Here is an 11400-nt window from a genome sequence, read left to right as displayed (position 1 = left end):
TTTCCTACACAAGTTTTTTGCTAAATTATTAAAGTATTAAACATTCTAATAATGAAAGTAGGATAGAGATTGAACGCAAGATATTCAGAAACAGAAAGTCCAGCCCAAATTAATTGAAAAAACAAGGCATTCCTCCTACAGCTAAGGTTGAATCGACTCCGAAAAGACCTGCAGAAATAACAAGCCAAAATAACTTATTCCTTAAAACAATAAATCCATAACATAACAAAATTAACAAGTTCAACAAATCTGAAAAATAAAATGTAAACAAAGATACAGTGTTAACAAAGTTAAGGCAAACAATAGTTAGAATCTAACCACTATTGCGTCTAGTCTAGTATTAAGAACAGGCATGTAAGACATGAAAATATATCGATAACAGAAAACATACGTGCCATTTAAATTGCAAATCTAAAATAAATGCAGCCATCAAAAGATTATCATATAACTGCAATCCTACATGAAATAATAAAATCCTGAGTCAAATAAGGCATAATAGTTAACAATTTTATCTGTAACGAGTAATAACCAACACAACCTTATTCAATTTATTACTACACTATAATCAGCCAATACATCAGATTCTTGTTTCAATACATATTCCAGTAGTCACTACTAATAGGATATAAATAATGTACATCCAAAAAATGGCTTTGAAGTCAAACTCATAAACTGAGTGCTCATCTTTATCTTTTACTTTAGTTCTATATTCACATTCTGCAGTGCACAAGATGTAGACCGAGATTTATGTTCTGCACGGTTTAGTATAAGTTTTCCCTTCCAATAAGGATAACCGAAACAGTAAGAAAATTAAAACAGAATCAAACGTCCTTGTATATATCACCAACAAAATCTTTCAACTGTGTCTCATGAATCAACATTAAACCCTTTAGAGTATTTCATCACTAATTTATCACTACCACTTCAAATCAAGACTACTCAAAAATAAAATAAAATCAGTGTCAGTGTCATTAAGAATAAGATGGGATGACTTGTGGTTGATGATACAAAATAACTAAAAACAAATCAAAAACCCTCTTCCACCTGGAGAATCAAGTAATGAAAATGTGGGAAATACATAACTATAAGATAACTATCCATTTACAATCCAACACTTCGGTACATATATTATAGTCTAAAAAACAGTTCACGCCATCAGTGGGAATATTAACTAGGTTGAAATTGAAGATCCAATTTGTCAAAAGGCTACATCTAGTACTATATACTTATGTTGAGAATCATCGGGGCATGAGATCATTCGACTGTCTCTTTTTCAGTATATTGTGCCTTTTTATACAAGTTCTACAATAGTTATCTTCTTTAAAAATTACATCACAATAGTGTTATATAACATATTCAGTGTTGTTCATAATGCAGTGTGCAAGATTTGAAGCAAACATTAAAATATTTGTGCAACACTATGCAAACATTATTACATCTAATTCATAACGCAAATCATAGAAAAATCCAATGACAAACCATTTAATGTAATTCATGATTAATCAAACTATTGAAAATAAAAATCAATGTTGAACCTATAGATTCCATCAACCATTAATTAACAATGATCTAACAAGTCACCAAAATCAGAGCAGGCATAACATAAATAACAGAAACAAAAACTAACCATATATATGTTGCAGTTGAATCCATGCTTAAGGTGATATGAGACTCTCAATGTAGACTTTGGCATGTGTATGTTCATAGTTGTTTTGAAACACAGGAATATTCGATGTGCCAGCTTTAGAATCATAAACAACCAACTTCATATCGTCACATTCAGCCCCATACTCATGGCATTGTCCCAATAGTTGGTCATCCTCTGAAATATATAAAGCTCTACTGGCTTCTAAATCCTGATCTTTCAGGCTAGGAATAGTGTACAATTTAGTCCAAGACTCTTGATTTCCATACTCCTTCATAATCCAAACATCCAAGTATTCACCACTCCTTGCAAAGACACACAAGCAATCCCTCAACACACCCATGTCCCACGAATTATTTTCATTGTTGAAATCAGGTAGCCGAAGCTTTTGATATGACTCCTTCTCTAAATCAAGAGAAATAATGACATAACATGCAAACCAATTAACAGTGCCACTAACAAATAGTCCATGTCCACAAATGGGGTTAGAATATGGGATGTCCTCTATTCTTCTCCAATAATCAGTCCCCAAAGTATTAACACTAACCACTTTTTTGAAAGAAAGGGCAACAACCTTATAATCATCAATGAAATGATCATATCCAAAGCTTAGTAATGACCATTTGTGATTCCCCAAAGGAGGCAATAACTTAAACTTTCTAATGGAAGGGTTCCACAAGAAATAAGAATCATTATCAAGCTTACCACAAAACATGCCATCGTAGGAGCACATCAAGTACATGCAGTGATGTCCATTTGTGAGAGTACTAGGAATGTAAAGTTGTGTTTGTATAACAACAGTAGAAGTAGTAGAAGTAGAAAATAGTGAAGCGAATGGAGAATCATACATAACTAACTCATTATCATAATCATAATCATGATGATAAACATTTGGTAGCATGAGGTGGTGGCGCTTGGTTGACATACGGAGATGCTTCTTTGCGAAATTAGGATCAGAAATATGAGAATTGAAAAACCTACAAACGCATCGAAGCTGTACCAGTAATTTGACCGGAAGCCTACAGAGAATCTCAGGCTCCTAGGAGATCAAAAGGAAGAGCTGGAAGCTCCGGCTCCGGTGGGCATGTTAGGGTTCCGGCGGCTAATCTCTGCCTCTGAGTGTTTGTTGTTTCCTCCGTCGGTGACTGAGAACAAACGACGTCGTTTTGGTTGTCACCTTCGTTTCCTTGCGCCATTTCTCTAACTAGTAAAGTGAATTATTTTCTCGCGAGAGGAAAAAAAGCAGAAACACACGGTCCACCCTAGTTTTTCGTATCACGAATTTTTATGTAGATTTTTTTTTGTCAAAATATCATTTCTTTTCTTAAATACACTCGAGATGCGTCACAAGAAAAATACATTTGAGATAATATAAAACCATTTACAAATTAATTTTTCTTCTTCTTTCAAATAGCCTAGTGCTTAGCTAACTGTGGGTACTCCAAAAGTGGTGAAGTACTTGTTGTACCCGTACACCCCCTGTAGCTGGTAAGTGTATGATACTCGTATTGTAAGTACCGAACTATACCCATTTTTACTTAGTTGATTCATCATAGTGGATACCTGCGAAAACGTCTCGACCATAAAAAAATAGAAGAAATTATTTTTATTTTTTATTTTATTTCAATTCTCTTTCTTACTTTTGATGAAAAATGGAGATGAACAAAAAAAAAAGTAAATAGTGTGGCATAATGATAGAAGTTTGATTAGACACATTATTAAAATATGAATGAAGTTATACCATTTTTATTATAATTGATTTTATCTATGCATTTTTTCAACGGCAAAAATATATATTAAAACCAATAACGGCTTAACATTGAAATGAAACAACACGAGGGATCAACTAGAAGCTGAAACGACCAACACACCATAACAAAAATACGGATGCACCACAAACTAAAACAAAACAGGGGCCAAAAAAAACCGTTCAAGCTCTAAAGAGACTCACTCAAACCTAGCACCCAAACGGTAGCAACGCGAAGAGGACCCCCTACCCATCCACCACTACTTGAGAGAATCTGAATGCTTGGGCGCCATGAAAACACCCACAATACAGGTCAGATGCATCTCTGCCCCCCACTTAGCATACTATTAACACCAGCAAAAGAGGGGTTCCACCTTTCACTAATAGAAGGAACACTAGCGCAAATGATGTTTCCCAAATAACCACATCCAGGACATGATATGGATCTTATCCACCAAATGCCCAAGCTCGGGTGTCCTACCGGAAAAAATAAGAGCATTCCATGTTTTCCATATAGACTACACAACTGCATGCCAAACCAAAATACACCCTACCCTAGTCTTTCTATCACACCCTAAAGCTATGAAACTCTGAAACAACCCGACCAAATTTCGCGTCAAAACCCACTCAAACCCTGGCCACTTTCACACCAAGTACTAAACTCTGGACACTACTTCACAAGTAATAAAAAGATGATCCAATGAGTTGACACTACTCCGACATAACTGGCATTGAGCACTAGTAAGTTCCACTAAATTCCTTTGCTTTAAAAGATTTTGGCGCTTTGAGAACATATCCAAAATACTCTGCCAAAAAATTGGAATTTACTCGTATTATATTTTTTTAATATTTTATATTAGCGTATCGATACCTTCCATTTTTTTTAGATTTGACGTATTACATATTGGTGCGGGTTCACGTACCTATGCATCATAAGCGATTAGACTGGTAAACCGTAAATATAGAAAAGGAGAGAATTCAAGCATTGTTGATGAAGCTATCAACTAAGCTGCATTTATAGAACAATTAGTAATTTGTTTAACTAAACATGAGTATATTTGATTTGTTTGGAGTGACAACATAAAATAATTTTATATATACATTCTATAAAATCAATTTACGGTGTCACTTTTATAAGATAGTTCTTAAAATATCTCCACCAATATTTATATGACATATTTTGATTTGATACATGCAGTGGCAGAGACACCACCCGGCGACCCTGGGCATTCGCCCGGGCTCTATCGATACTTTCTTTATTCTAGGTACAACCGAATAGGTCATTAACCCACTTAAAAAAATTGCCAAACTCGAATTTTGTTCACACGCACGAACAACAAAATCCAGAAACACAATTTTCTCTTCAGCTCTGCCTCTCTCTCGTGTTCTTCAACAGTTCAGCTCTCGGTCTCTTTTCTTGTTCAATCTCTCTTGTTATTTTGTTGCTAATCTCTCAGTTCTCACTCACTCTAAAGCTAAGCCAATTGATTCTCTAATTTATCCTTCCTTCCTTCATTCCTTCCTTGTTTTAGGGTTTTAGAATTGGGAATTTTAATTGAAAAATTGGATGTGAAAATTGGATATTTGTTTATGGTATGAGGTGTGTATTGAAATTTCTTGAGTTTAATCCAAACTGATTTAATTTGGCGACTAATAAATATATAAAGTGCGTCTCATTGATTTCTTTGAGTACATCTCCTTGATTGTAACCACATCAAGCGCATCTTGCAAGAGAAGGGATGCTTTGACGGAGGCACAACATTAAGATATTTTGAATAGACTTGAGAGTGGTGAAGTATATGCAGGAAGGGGCTTGCACTAATCATCTAGTCTCGCTAGACCCGAGATACTAGATGGGGTTCACATCATACTACTTTGCTTCGTTTGGATCAGATGCGGTCCTCCGTGTTAGTGGTGCTTAGTATGGTTGATGAAGATGAACGGGACCATCTCAAGCGACGGGTTTGATAGAAAAAATGGTGAGCTTTAAATTTGGTTTCATTTTTAAGTTATTGTTAAAGTTGTTTGGTATCACAAACGAGCTTTCAAAAATCTTTCAAAGAGCTTAATATTGTGCTTACCATGGAATTAATTAATGTCGTCAAAACTCGGTCGACCACATTGAGTAAGAGTGGTTGGGATAATTTATTTTTGATGTCTAAGATTTTTGTGTTGCTAAAGGTATTCCGGTGCAAAATATGGATGAAGAAATACCGGTTCAAGACTAGAAGGGAGGACTGTCACTAATCTTCATCATTATCGTGCAGAGTTTTTTATGTTGCTATTTACAAAATATGTGTGGAGATGGATCACCGCTTATCATTGTGCTTGATTGCTTCTCATGTCTTGACCCCAAGAACTCTTTCTCCAAGTTTGATGTTGGTAAGCTTGCTCGTCTTGCTGATATTTATCATGCACACTCTGATGATAAACGTGGAACAATAAGGGAGCAACTTGACACTTGTGTGTGTGAGAGAGAGAGAGAGGGTGTGTGTGTGTCTATATTATTTTCCATTAACAAAAATAAAAAAGAATTTATATTATTGACAAAATTTTATGAATTTAATTATTCTTGTCAAATATTAGTGTATTCTCAAGCTCAATATTGATGGTAGCTTTCTAGAAGACTTTGGTTGTTTAGGTGTTGGTGGTGTTGTTCGCAACAACGATGGAGATTGGATAGCTGGGTTTTCTCACTATGAAGCTGGAGGTGATGCGTTGTTAGCTGAGTTACGTGCTATCCAGATAGGTCTTGATTTTTGTAGTAAAAAAAGTTATGTCAACATTATTTGTGAGAGTGATTGTTTGGAAGCAGTTAACCTGATTATTGCTGGCCATGATCATAACTTACACACTTATGCTACTGACATCCTTCATATCATAGATGCTTTACATGGAAATGTAAATACAACATTGGTGCATGTTCTTAGAGAACAAAATATGTGTGCGGATTTTATGGTTAAGGATGGATCACATGCATGGTGCTCTGCTCACTAGGATTGCCTTCTGCCTGGCATGGAATCTCTCATCCTGAGAGATAAGCTTGGAACTTAATTTCATTTTTTTTTTCTTTTGCCTCGTTACATTGTAACACTACCAAAAAAAATATTAGTGTATTCCATATTACCATAAATATAAAATAAAAGATATGAACTTGATAGATGAAAAAGTAGTATTAATTAGATGTCCTTCAAAAAAAAAATATTAATAGATGGTACAATTTTAAAAAAATAATTAATATTGTATGTAAACTGAAATGGTCACTTATTTTTGAGACAAGATATTTTTACAAATGAGTTAGTACTTATTATGTGATGAGGTTACATTTAACGTTGGTGAGTGACGCGTCTCAAAACCGATTATTCGTGGGAAAACATTGGGGAGATTTTTAAATTTTCACGTGTATCTAAAAAATCACACATGTACTCGAAAATATATTTGTGGACGTGAAAAAAAAAATGTGTATTGTGTGAAAGAAAACCATCGGAGAAAAAAGTGTTTCATTCGAGAATACTTTAATTTTGTTTGATAATTTTATCACACTTTTATCTGGAAGATATTCAATAGAAGTGACACACTAATCATTAAACATATCATATCTTTGAGCTTATTATTTTTGTTGTATTTGATTTCTTTCCCGAGTTAGGCTTATGTTTCTAATTTTTTTCCATAACGTTTTAGCTTCATAAGTCATTATTTAATCCTTCCATAAAATAAAAAACCATTATTTAATTTAATCCTAAGAAATCCAAACAACAATGAGTTAATTGTATTTCTAATTGAATTTTTCCATAAGTTTCCTTCATTTACCTTACTTGAGATCTAATGGTTCAGATTTTGAATTCATAATCTGCCAATTAAAATCATTAACTAAGTTATAAGATCTCTATTCGACGACACGAACAAACTTAATGCGGTGGCTCTAAATATTCACTACAAGGAATTGAGCTTCATGACCTACATCTTCTTCTTATTATAAAAGCTTATTAGGTTAAGCTTTTTCTTAACCCTAATCATAAGCTTGATATCCCTTCTAAACATCTTAACCTAGCTTTCTTAGCAAGCCTTAGACGTGTAATTAATGCCATTTCCCCCAATCTTGGCGACCTTCTATCTTCTTAATTTGAATTTGAATCTCCCTCTTCCCAGCATTAATTCGGCGCAGCTCTCCATGAGTCTCTTAAGTATTTTGGTTCTCTATATATAGACACCTATGGATTATATTTATTTTCCTTCATCCTTTCATTCTGACCATAACAAACTAACATCACGTGTGCTTATCAAAAACATGGCTTTTCGTGAGTTTGAAAGCTTTCTTGCATTGCATTGCTTGAAGGGTATTCTTTAGATTTTGTGTTATTCTTTTCATAAATTTTTCTTGATTTATGCCCTTTACTAATGTGTTTGTTGTATATTTATTAACACCTCCTTTGGATTGAATTCCAACCTCTGACATGGACAAGATTGTCAAAGAAATACGACTTCAATAAAAGACTATTTATGTTGAGTTTCATGCCAATGAAGTGAGTATGCATATTTACTTTTCGGATTTATTTTGGCAGAGAAAATCTAGCATTGAGTATATAATGTATTCCTTATTGTTTACAAGGTGCTGCTATGTTGTCAAAGATGTTTGCTTATGATTTTGGTGAGCAAATTGGACATTTTCCTACAGTGGTGGATCCTAACAACAACCAGTTCAAGGTTTTGGTGGAGAAGATCAATGGATGCGTGTTTTTAACTACATGATTCAATGCGATACATGATTTGTATAACAACCTTTGGGTGGATGGGCGATGATGGTAATTTACAAACCAACAAGTGCTCGTAAATTTTTCAAGTGTTCTATTCTAGAAAAATTTCTATACCAAAAGAAATGACTGCCGGTAAATTTTTATAAAAAGTTTCATTTGCACTAACTTTAATTTGGTTTCGAATTGGTAGATTATACATAAATTTTGTTGTAAATTCTTGTTATGATCAGAGGTGAACCTCACATAATCTATATTTGAATTCAATAAGACACGCCCTTGTGACAAATAAATTTTTAATTGAATTGTAAATTAAGAAACAAGAGAGGGTTGCACACTAAAAATTTCCAACCATAGCAAAATGGACAACCAGACACCCTAAAATAGATCGCACTCCAAAAACATAAGATTCATCGTTTCCTGCTTCCCACTGTCCTCAACACAAAGCAAAGACCCCAAATGTAATACGCCACAACACCCTAAGTTGTCTTTTGTCGGAGTCCTTTTATTCAATAACTTCCCCGCAAAAAGACACTTTTAGAGGCACCTATTTATTCCAATGATTTCCGTGAAAGGAGGATGGACATGCTACCCCTCAAAGCCTCTATAGAAGCCTGCAAAACCCACTTTTATCACCAAGTAAATACCAACACGTTCATGACAACGCCAAATTAAACTCCTTTATTTTCCTTATGGCCTAACCCTCCTAACTCCTTCTCGGAACCCACTTTACCCCATTTGGTTCAATTAATGATGGGAGCGTCCCCCCCCACAAAAAAAAAAAATTAAAAGGGATTCAATTACATTGTTGTCAAAATCTCGACTTAAATCCATAGTAGAATCCTAAAATAAGCAAAATTCATGGATTTTGATTGCGATTTCACGATTTCTTATAAATTAAGTCATTTAGGACTATATACCATTTATAACATATATTTAGTATTAGGAAAATGTTAACTAGTGCCCCCGGGGCACTGGTTAAGGACCTAAAGTAGTAACTTTTTATAAAAGTTTGAGTAATCAGTGCATTGGAAATTGAAATTTTTAAAGAATAATTACTTTATTTTACATGCTTAAAGAGTGCCCCGGGGGCACTCGTTAACAAGACCATAAATCCATTGATTTTGATTGCGATCTTACAATTTCCTATATTGATTCTGCAAAAATCTTTGAGTAAAATCCTTCGATTTTGATTGCGATTTTACGAGTCCCGATTTTGCTATTCCCTTTCGACCTGAAGTAAAGTCCCGATTTTGAAAATCTTGTTCAATTAGAGAATTGATACTTGTGGGTGCGTATAAGAAGGAAATCAAAAATACTAAAAGAGAAGAGAAAACATATTTAATCAAAACCAGACGACCATAACCGACCCCTACAATTAAAAATTTAATTTTTTTTTATAGGGGAAATTACTCACATATCATTGATTTTTAAATAAAATGCCCCTGTTAATACCCTCTTCTCCATCTCAGTATGTGCTAGTATCACCCTCTCAAGTCACCAAAAAGACGTATATAATCATTTTGAATTTTTAAGGTATGTAATTTAATTTTTTTATGGTCAACTTTGTGCTTAATGCTTATTAAAATATAATTTTGTTTATATATTATATAGTTTATTGTTGTGGCCTACCCAAAAAATTTATTTTGCCTCTGCTACTGCTCATTGACAGATTTTTGCTCTTCTAATCGGATAACCTTTTGTTTAGAGCTCTCAATCAAATGGTTCCAAAACGACAAACAGTGTGGGTTTCCACCACTAGGCAGACCCAAATAGAGAAACATAATCCGACCAACTTTACGGTTTAAAACCAAGACAACTGCTAACAACGAAGACTCTTTGACGTTTACACCAACCAAGAGACTCTTGTGAAAGTTCATTTCAATCCAGATATAATTTCAAAAAGAATTAAGGTTTTCTTCAAGGCTCTGATGTTTCCCCAACTTTTCTCTTCCACAACTAAAATATCATCCACAAAATGTAAATGCGACACCTAAACGGAAACAGACCCGCTGTCGCATATGCATTCAAAATGATATTCAACCCATCTGCTACTATAAGGAACAAAAAAGACAAAAGAGGATCGTCTTGGCGGAACCCCCGTCCTCATCTTAAATTCATTAGTACGGCTCCTATTAACTAAAACAGAAAAAGTTGTTGACCACACACATTCCATAATCCACTTACATCACATATACAAGAAAATCCTATTTTTAGCATGACTAATTCCAAATACTCCCACCCAACAAAATCATAAGCCGTTTTGAAATCAACTTTAAACAAAATGATAGTACCAAACGATTTTCTCATTTGTAGAAAATATTTAAAAAATTAATTACCAATTTGATTATGTTTTTACATTTTCATTAAGATAGAATTGCTAACAATATAGATAATCAGAGAGAATAACAAAGACATGGCTAGGGTTTTATAGAATACAAATAGTTTAACATTACATAAGGTTACTAGAGAATATATATAAAACCTAATGGACTCTAAACCAACAGACCCAATACAATAGCTCATTACTTTATAATCTAACAAGAATGGCATTAGGGACGGAGGGCTACAACCCAAACGACCCGTTTGTTCTCAAAGACTCACAGTGGAAACATCTGCCACTAAAAGGGAGAAACCAACATCACTCACCCAAACCCTAAAATCACTTTCTCTTTACTAGTCGTCGCTTCCGACACTTCCATTTGATATTGTTGCAGAGATTTTGTGCATGCTTCCGGTAAAGTTACTCATGCAAGTCATTCAATTCTATAATCTCTGATCCCAAATTCGCTAAGAAGCACCTTCCCCTGTCAACCAAGCGCCGCCATCTCAAGGTACGCTCTACCAACTTCTTAGGTAAATTACTTCTCTTTGATTCCCCAATCCAATATGTTTTTAAACTTCTAGAGTTACACAAATAGAAATTAGTCACCCTATTCCCCATCTCCCTTTGGACATGTGCTTTTGCGATGACATTTTGTGCTTCACCAGCTTGGATCTTCCTGCTATTTTGTGGAACACTTCCATTAGGAAAGTCAACATATTGATAATTATATGGTTGTTGCTATTAATTTCTTTTGTAACGAAAAAATGTCGTTTAGTTTATGTTTATACTTTGGGTACTAATCATTGTAGGAGGATCCAAGACTTCACATATTCTTGCCCCATTCGTGGACCGAGAGTATTTGTGAGTGATATTATGAATTGGTTGGCAATATAGAACTGCGTCATTGGTTTTCTTGATTTGGAGAATGAGA

At 34.4% G+C, this 11400-nt stretch overlaps 2 protein-coding genes across 2 annotated transcripts; one reads left to right on the top strand and one right to left on the bottom strand.

Moving 5' to 3' along the window:
* On the bottom strand, nt 1–2879 carry LOC146935412 (F-box/kelch-repeat protein At3g23880-like). Its single transcript, XM_085750617.1, has 2 exons — nt 1628–2879; nt 1–168 (listed from the first exon to the last, which is right to left on the bottom strand). The coding sequence occupies exon 1, from the start codon at nt 2568–2570 to the stop codon at nt 1656–1658; it is 915 nt and encodes a 304-aa protein (XP_085606743.1). The 5' UTR covers nt 2571–2879; the 3' UTR covers nt 1–168; nt 1628–1655.
* A 2807-nt stretch (nt 2880–5686) lies between these two features.
* LOC146935411 (uncharacterized) lies at nt 5687–6389 on the top strand. Its single transcript, XM_085749046.1, has 2 exons — nt 5687–5857; nt 5979–6389. The coding sequence occupies exons 1-2, from the start codon at nt 5687–5689 to the stop codon at nt 6387–6389; spliced, it is 582 nt and encodes a 193-aa protein (XP_085605172.1).
* Nucleotides 6390–11400: the final 5011 nt, after the last annotated feature.

Source organism: Medicago sativa, chromosome 3 (assembly GCF_051527215.1).
Source record: "Medicago sativa cultivar Bolivia chromosome 3, Bolivia_mono, whole genome shotgun sequence".
In the NCBI taxonomy this organism is placed as follows: Eukaryota; Viridiplantae; Streptophyta; class Magnoliopsida; order Fabales; family Fabaceae; genus Medicago; species Medicago sativa.
Note: the sequence above shows the minus strand (reverse complement) of the source record. Positions and strands in the feature narration are given on the sequence as shown.

What these genes read in the sequence shown, in the direction of transcription:
- LOC146935411 (XM_085749046.1), top strand. Translation starts at nt 5,687, where the DNA reads ATGTGTGGAGATGGATCACCGCTTATCATTGTGCTTGATTGCTTCTCA. An exon ending in GGGAGCAACTTGACACTTGT is followed by an intron (nt 5,858 to 5,978) that starts GTGTGTGAGAGA and finishes GTCAAATATTAG; the next exon opens with TGTATTCTCAAGCTCAATAT.
- LOC146935412 (XM_085750617.1), bottom strand. Translation starts at nt 2,570, where the DNA reads ATGTCAACCAAGCGCCACCACCTCATGCTACCAAATGTTTATCATCAT.